Source organism: Cyprinodon variegatus, unplaced genomic scaffold, assembly GCF_000732505.1.
Source record: "Cyprinodon variegatus isolate N-32 unplaced genomic scaffold, C_variegatus-1.0 Scaffold918, whole genome shotgun sequence".
NCBI classification, from domain to species: domain Eukaryota; kingdom Metazoa; phylum Chordata; class Actinopteri; order Cyprinodontiformes; family Cyprinodontidae; genus Cyprinodon; species Cyprinodon variegatus.
In genome coordinates this window covers 264,827-273,673 of record NW_015151371.1, presented here as the reverse complement: position 1 = coordinate 273,673, position 8,847 = coordinate 264,827, and the positions used below count along the sequence as shown (strand labels likewise).

At 35.7% G+C, this 8,847-nt stretch overlaps 1 protein-coding gene across 1 annotated transcript in view; it reads left to right on the top strand.

Moving 5' to 3' along the window:
* Nucleotides 1-1,716: 1,716 nt before the first annotated feature.
* LOC107099911 (sodium/nucleoside cotransporter 2-like) overlaps nt 1,717-8,847 on the top strand; it is an 11,383-nt gene continuing 4,252 nt past the window's right edge. Inside the window, exons 1-11 of the mRNA XM_015398215.1 lie at nt 1,717-1,725; nt 1,835-1,911; nt 2,095-2,186; nt 3,805-3,994; nt 4,109-4,250; nt 4,483-4,596; nt 5,132-5,206; nt 5,303-5,383; nt 5,493-5,573; nt 5,683-5,808; nt 8,330-8,460. Coding sequence (XP_015253701.1) covers nt 1,717-1,725; nt 1,835-1,911; nt 2,095-2,186; nt 3,805-3,994; nt 4,109-4,250; nt 4,483-4,596; nt 5,132-5,206; nt 5,303-5,383; nt 5,493-5,573; nt 5,683-5,808; nt 8,330-8,460 — 1,118 coding nt within the window. The remainder of the gene's footprint in view (nt 1,726-1,834; nt 1,912-2,094; nt 2,187-3,804; nt 3,995-4,108; nt 4,251-4,482; nt 4,597-5,131; nt 5,207-5,302; nt 5,384-5,492; nt 5,574-5,682; nt 5,809-8,329; nt 8,461-8,847) is intronic.

Genomic DNA, 8,847 nt, shown 5'->3' with positions numbered 1-8,847 from the left:
TATATATATATAGATAGATAGATAGATAGATAGATAGATAGATAGATAGATAGATAGATAGATAGATAGATAGATATCTTTATATATTTAGCTCAGCCTGTTTTTTTTTTTTTTTCCAGCTGGAAGGCCTTCTGAGCTATATTAATGGTCTTCATACAGCTAGATACTGCTACCACTATGCTTCATGCTGGACAAAGACCTTATTTTATACAGAAAAAATGCATTAATACTCTATATTAATTACGTGACCATTATAAAGGTAAAAGTGTAAAGGGCAAAATACAGATGCATGCCACACCATACAGTTTTTTTCCCTAAGCTAGTACTTTCCCTCCACCTCATAAAATGTCATTTCTTAGTGTTGGCGTTTTACAACAACACCTAATCAGTATATCCTCATGTTTAATACCAAATGAAAAAGGTCAAAGTATTTTAATTGGTAGAAGTTGGGTATAGACTATAGAGCAATATTTTTCAGCAGACAGCAGCTACAGCTACTACCCGACTCATTGCCTCAGTCTTTTCCATCTTGTTTTTTTTTTTTTTTTTCTGTACCCATCCATCCCTCTTCTCCTGCTTAGTCCTTGTCATGGTTGCAGTGGGCTTCTATGGATGTCTATGCCACAGGGCAACACAGAGACACACAACCAAGCACACCACACTCACAACTAATGACAATTTAGAGAAACCAATTAACCTAACAATCATGTTTTTGGACAGTGGGAGGAAGCAGAAGTACCCGGAGAGAACCCACACATGCACGGGGAGAACATGCAAACTCCATGCAGAAAAACCCAATGGCAGGGATCAAACCCAGAACCTTCTTGCTGCAAGGCAACAGTGCTACCCACTTCAACACTGTGCAGTTTACCCATCCTTATCACTCAATTAAAAATATATGATTGGTCATAAAATGAAGACAAACTGGAATCCAAACAGGTTACTTTCAAAACAGAGAATACATCTTTCCTATGTTATTCCAGTAATGAAAGCTTTTTTAGATTTAATACCACCTGGAAACCTTAGGTCACTTAAAAGTGTAGATTCCCTATTTTTCACATTAAGGATGATAAATGTCTTAACTGGGTTAAAAAGCCATCTAATAACATTTTCCATGTTTTATCAGTCACCTTTCATCCTATCATTTGTTATTTTAGTCATTTAGATAGTTAAAAACATGGTCAGCATAAAGTTAGTCATGCATTGCTTTGTAAGCTCCATTCACTCATTTCAACCTAGTGACGCTGATTCCTCCCTTTTTCTTGCACTTCCTGAGTAGTCAAAGCTGTAAAAAAAAAAAACACAACAAAAACAAAACCAAACCATCTGTTAATTAATAATAAGAAGTTGGGAGGGCAGAGTATATTTCCCTGCAGTGTGTTTTACAGCTCAGCATTTGACAGCTCGGTTTGGGAGGACACACAATAAGTAAGCCATTAGCTCTTTCCTTGAATTAAAACATTTTTTTCAGTTAAAAAGTTTTTTTTTTGTTTGTTTTGTTTTTTGGTGGCACATGATAAGACCTTAGGACTCTGTGGGCTTTATTTTGAAACTACTTTATCTCACAGAGTACACTTAGGCTTAACCTAAAAAAAGCATTCCTGCTTGTTTAAAGTTGAAGCGGCTTTTCCCACAGGCTGCCAGTTAGCAGTAAGCAATGTTTCTGTTTTTTAGTGGAAGAGAACGGCGTCAGGCTCAAAAGTCTAAGGCAAAACCATGGGAATGGTATTGACAACCAGGCTTTTGAATTTGGGGTATGTATTTATTTCAATTTATAAGTCAAAAACAAAACTAGAAAGCTTTTGTTTTCATGAAATGCCTTTAATTTTGCCAGGTGGAAAGCACTGCTGATTCTGACAGCATCAAAAATCAGCCAGTAGAGTCTAAAAAAAAAAAGGGTTCATATCTCAGGTTGGTCAGATTTTTTCATTTCTACTTATGTGAGTGGAATTTATTATATAGTACAACATCTGTGGTAGTCTGCACTAATATTCTGATTTTAAAAATGAAACTGAAGGGTTAACTGTAATAATACTGTTAAAGTAAAGAAGCAAATGTTACAATGAATTTCACTTTGGTTCCTTATTCTTTCAGTAAGGTTTCCAAGCCATTTAATGCTACAGAGCGTTATATCAAAGACCACTCAACAATCTTAAAGTACATCGTGCTTGGCATTATCGGAGCAGGTAAGATACCAACTCTTTTATTAAGCAGAAATCTGTCCAGTAACGCAGTGTGGTTCATGGATCACTGGTGGTACTTGGGTTGTCTTTAGTAGTACTGGTATTAATTTTTTGCAGGGTAAATACAAACAATAGTGATGTAGAGTTAATAAAAACATTTGAAAATATGGTTCGTTGAGTCATACTTATAGTTCTATTATAGGTTTGTTATAAAAGAAGGGAGGATTTAAAGAGACAGACACATGGATTCCAGCTGTGAAAGTCAGAGGTTGTTCACCAGCTCAGTGTGTGACTGTTTATGTGAATGGGTGAATGACTGAATATGGTGTAAAGTGCTTTGGAGTCCCCTGACTTGAAAATATCTTACATAAATAGAAGCCATTTATCATTTACCATTTAGCCCTAAAGCTATGGTCATTTAGGCATACTGAAAGCCTTAGCTATTAAAAATTTTTAACCATTCAGATTTTTGAATTTTTCATTAAAGTACTTTTACACATAGTACTGTAAAACATATATTTCTAATCACTTTATTGTATTTGTGGAGATCAAGCTTTTCAGACAGTGGCTTTTATTATCTAACACATTTCCATTCTCTCTCTGCTTTACAGTTTTTACTGACTCTTAAAAAAAAAACACCTCAGGATGTACTCGTTTAGACAGCCTTTTACTTACTAGTATCTTTTATTGTTTGTTTTATTCTTGAGAAGCACTTGTTGATTTTTATCTGTGAATCATTCCATATAAATAACATTACTCAGTTACAAAGAATAGAGGTAAATAAGTGTTTGTGTCTTGTATTGCTAACAGTCGGTTAGGTCCTGTACCTTTATTCTCATTGATTGTATTTTCTGAAACAAAGAAAGAATGCCCCCTGATGTCAGAAGTGTAAGGGAAAGTTTAGCAGTCCTGAATTAAGTGTTAAAATGGGTGCTACACCTATAAAATGTGCAAAAGTTAAAAAGATATAATATTAATGTTAACTTTTAATGTTTTTTGTTATTTTAATCCAGTGTCTCACACACACAGTGCTGCGAATATGCCCCTTTAGTGTCAAAATACATCCACACCATTCATCCTATGCTGCTTATAAGTCGGGGTCACGGCGGGTCACAGGTTGCCAGTCCACCATAGGGTAACACACACAGTATTACCATGAAAACATACATAGAGTATGTAATGGTAATCAAGATAAACCAGAAAACCTAATAATCATGGTTTTGGACTGTCGGAGGAAGTCAGAGTACCCAGACAGAACCCATGCATGCAAAGGGAGAACCTGCAGGCTCCAGGCCGGAAATCAAACCTGCTAAAGCATGAATATCGTCTGTTTGCTTTTCTGTGAATTTTAAAACTTACAGCATAACTGTAATGTACCCATCAACCATTCTTGTGGTGCTACAGGGAGAGGAAGACTTCCTTCTTGTTGTAGTTGTAGCTAAATCGTTGTAAAAAACGTTGGTTTATATTTTTAAATCTCCCTCATTTTGGAGGCACTTTTTATTACTCGCGTGGCTCTTATATTTAAAGGTTTGGGAACTAATGCAGTAAGACATTATACTGATGCTTACATGCATAATTCATTACTAACGAGCGTCTGAATCTCTACCCTCCTCTGCAGGATATGTGGCATACTTCATTGCTGCCTGTGTACTGGATTTCCATAGGGCCACTGCTCTCGTGGTCCTTACTTGTTTGGCAGTTGCTGCCGTGTTGTACGAGATGGTGAAGAAGCATAAGGGGAAAAGCATCAGTCGGTCTTTCAAACCCGCAGTTCGATGCTTCAAATCCAACCTGAAATGGCTAAAATGGTGAATGGTTTTAATTTGTTTTATTCCACTATTCCCTGGTTAATAACAGCCCCCCTCCCACTAAAGTATAGCACATGCTGTATAGCTAATGCATATTGTTCTCTTTTGTGTTAGGGTCTTCATCCTAGCAGTCCTGGCCCTGCTTGTGGTGTGGCTTGTTTTAGACACACGGAAACGTCCTGAGCAGCTTATCTCATTCGGAGGTGTGTGCATGTTTATCGTGCTTTTATTCCTCTTCTCAGCTCACAGGTCAATGGTGAGTTTAACACTAAGGCACGCACCAGCTCTAATCATAGATGAATAATCCTTTACAGCTGTTTTGAAACATGCTCAGCTTCTATCAGTCACATTTTCTACCTCGCAGAGACTTTAGATATAACCCGGCCTTGTTGCTCTTGTCATCTAGTGATTTAGCGATGTTCCTCCCTGTTGGAAATGAACGGATGCTACCCAATAAAGTGATAAAGATAACCATTTTCTTTTTATAGATCAAATGGAGGCCAGTTTTTTGGGGTCTTGGAATCCAGTTCTGCATTGGACTGTTTGTTATAAGAACACAACCAGGTTTAGTAGCCTTTGACTGGCTTGGAAAACAAGTGCAGGTATTCCTCCAGTTTATTGGATAAAATCACTTAGTCAATTATTGGTAATATTTTGGCGATGATAAAGAATTTTTGTTTGGAATTGACAAACAAGCTTAACTTTTCGATTAATGTGAAAAAATAACTTTTTATATTTATTAGAAATATAAACATATTTTACCTGAATTAATACAATTATTAATTTGTCTAATGTTTTCTATTCTATCCTATTTTATTTTTTCCCAAAACACTTTAAAAACTTGATTCTGCCAACTGCTTGCTTTCTATGTGTGATGTTAAGTCATAGCAATGTAATGTTTAACTAAATAGATCAGACGCTTATCTTTAACAGCTTTATTGTGCATCCAAGGCCTGAGCCAGCAGAATGTGTGCACATATACAGGCCTCCTAATTATATTTTAAAGTGCTGTTCAACTGCTCCTATCTAAAATGCTATAAATTAGGCAGTAAAACTGAATGAGTACTTGTGATTTTTATTTATGTATGTACATTAACCCCCAACCTTTTTTTTCTCCTCTGTACACTATGATGATAGATATTCCTTGATTACACCAAAGAAGGATCAGGGTTTGTTTTCGGTGACCTGATTAACGACATTTTTGCCTTTCAAGTGAGTGCGTGGTTTAATTAGACAACATTAGCACTTCAATTATCTTTATCAAGATGCTGAATGTACTTACTTTCATTTTTACTGCTTTCCTGTCAGGCTTTGCCCATCGTTGTGTTTTTCAGCAGCGTTATGTCTGTCCTTTACTTTCTGGGAGCGATGCAGTGGCTAATTTTAAAGGTAAATGTCTCATAAAGTTTTTTTTACACATTCCCGTAAGTGTGGGTGTGTATTTAACACAAGTACTGCATTAACTATTACCTGGACCCTTGTGTTTTTGTCCATGCAGATCTCATGGCTTATGCAGATAACACTCGGGACCTCGCCCACTGAGACATTAAGCGTGGCAGGGAACATATTTGTTGGCCAGGTAATCTTGATCCTTTGGCTTTAAGGAAATCTTCATGACTTGGCATAGAAATGATTAATGGCAGTAACATTAGAAAAGTCTTTAACTGTTTGTTCTGTGTTTGCATTAGACTGAAGCTCCGCTACTTATTCGCCCCTATTTGAAGGATATGACCAAATCAGAGATCCATGCTGTTATGACTGGTGGATTTGCAACCATAGCAGGCAGCGTCATGGGAGCGTTCATCTCATTTGGGGTTAGAAAAATATTTTTTGCACACCAGCATATTAGGGAAACTGACAGGTACTGTATTAAAATATTTTTATGTCGCCTACACATGTCGTCACTACAGAGACCTCTCTTTATTCAGCCATATTTAAAATGTTTTTTCTGTAAAACAGGATGAAAGGGAAAAACATAAAGTAGGAATAGAATGAACAAACATGTTAAACTGAAAAACTGATCAAAAGAAGATTAATATAATCAAATTTAAACGAAATTAAATCACCACGTGGACAAAAGGTGGAGTTGCTCAACACACAATATCACTAATGTGTTATCAGTGCCCATTCAAAGCTTGTTGTTATGAATATCATTATGATAAAACAAATATTTTTAGTGATTAAAAAACAAAGTTTGCTCTACAGGTTTAAACTAATTGTGGATTTTCAGTAAACCTCACTGGAGGCAAATTGGTTCAAATATACACGTTATTTTAGCAAGTTACAGAAAAACCACATGGTTTTTATTGTTCTCAAAAATGGCCCAGCATAATCCTCGTAAAATATCTAACAAGTCATAAAAATGGTGGTGCTTATCTGTTTTGCTTTTAATTGGAAGAGATAGAGCTTTTCAGGTTCTGATTAAAAGCTCAGTGATAACCTCCTTTATTTATCCCAAAACTAGTTTTGATGTGTTAATTCTTTTTCTGCTAGAACAACAAGCTTCATCCAGCTGCCTTTTTTTTTTAATGTAAAGTCCTGCAGGACGAAATGTACTTCTTTTTTTCCATGTAATGTGTTCCATGCATCAATACCACTGCAGTGCGGCACACCATTAGCATGTCCCTGGCAGCTGCAGCTCTTCTCATTGGTTGGAACACCTTAGTCAGCTCCCTCAACTGTTCACCTTAGTGGCCAAGTTGCTTCGTGTTTTTTCTCCATCTAGATTTTTTTTTTTTTAACCACAAAAAATTTGATTCTTTTTGTGGTCAACTGCAAATGTTAGTGGGACCTTGAAGCTGTCTGTTTGCAGAGCTGGGGCTTCTCTCTCTTCGAGTAAACATCCTTTCATTTCCTCATTAATGTTAAACTTACTTTTCCATGGACAGTAGCATGGTTGTTTAAGCTCTTTTTACTTTATGCTAATTTAGAGTGTTGGTTGTTGCCTTTTTCTCCAAAATATCCTAATCAGTTGATACATTTTTGGTGACATGAATAAAAATCAGGCACCGTTTAGGACTTCTAATATAATACAATACAATACAATACAATACAATACAATACAATACAATACAATACAATACAATACAATACAATATAATATAATATAATATAATATAATATAATATAATATAATAATAATAATAATAATAATAATAATAATAATAATAATAATAGAATAGAATAGAATAGAAAAGAAAATCCATTTATTTCCACACAATGGGGAAACGCTTGTGTTTACAGCAGCAAAAATACAATTTTTCCAAAAAAAGAAATCAACATTAGTTTGACAATTTATAAAGTAAATTTACAATAGGGTTCAAGCTGAGCTTGAGCCCCATACAAAATTGGTTGGATTAAAGATCGGTACTAGATCAGTATCGAGGCATTAATGAGTTTAAATGTTCTGTGTTTAATTTTTGAAAATACTAGTTGTCAACATTTAAGCCAAATTTATGTCAGAACCTTGTTCATGGTTAAAAAGAGTGAGGTTTATCTGCAACATATTAATGGACACTTATCCAACTATCAGTGAGGAAGTATGTATATATTTGAGCTTGTATGTATACATTTATAAAGAGTTGAATAAATAAAAAAATAGCTCCAAATTCTTGTTCTCCGTTAATTTAAGAGTTTTGGCATAATTTAACAGAAAAAAGTAGTTAAAAAATAAGTTAATTGCATGGTTTAAACACATTATATAAAGTTTCTAAAATGACTCAATCCATGTGTTCCTATTTGTTCTTGGGAGGTGTAGCTGACTATTAAAAAGCATAGATACAAACTAACTTGAAAAGATTGTAATAAGATTTAGTAGGTACAAAAAAGCTTACAAAAAGGTGTACCAATCACAGGACAAAACTTTCATGAAGCATAAAAGAATATTCCTGTGCTGCACAAAATGTTCTCTCCTCTCCAGTGGAGTTAAAGATAAGCCATAGCTGAAACTAACAAGCTTGTGCTGCAAAATATCAAAGAGTTTGTAAGGAGTTTGTAATCTGGATGAATAATTCTGAAACAGTTTTAATGATGTGTTCAATTTTTTATATGCTCAGGTTTTCTGAGACATAGTGAGAACAGATATGAGATTTCAAGTCAACATTTAAGAAAATCAGCGATCACATCTGAACCAAAAAGTGTTATTTGGAGGAGGAGTAGGTCTAATGTTGTATTATTTAACATGTTAAGACAGCTAAAAATGAGTTACATGGAAAAAAGATGTTACTTAATGTGGAATATGCAAAATAATCTGAATTGAGAACCTTAATAATTAGCTGAAAGTTATTTGCAAGTCAAATTTTACCCGGACAAGCGTGTGAATTTCGTCTCTTACAGATTGATGCATCTTCCTTGATATCAGCCTCTGTGATGGCTGCTCCCTGTGCTTTGGCCATATCTAAGCTGTCTTATCCTGAGACAGAAGAGAGTCACTTTAATTCAGATGAGAAGATCAAAGTGGCTGCTGGGTGAGTTTGCTCAGTCAAAATATTCTCCAGGACTGTATTTACCCAAATCTTAAAGGCACACTATGCAACATTTTTCAGTTAATTAATGTGTTGCATAACGTTTTGGATGATTAAATGAGTCATTTCAGGTCGAACAAAGGTTTTCTCGGCCGCCCTGGTGGTCTGTAGGGGAAATACCGTACTTGCATTTGCAGGAGTCCTCGGCCCGCACCCACAGGCTCAGAAGTCTCGTGCATCGCGAGAGTCAGTCTTGCTTTACGGTAGAGAACTGCTACACGCCCCCAGTGAAAGGCATGCTCGTTGCTAGCGCAGTGGCGATATTTGTGCAGTTATCATGGCGGAACCAGCAAGAAAACAGCGAACTTTTTAAACTCGAAAATTGGAACA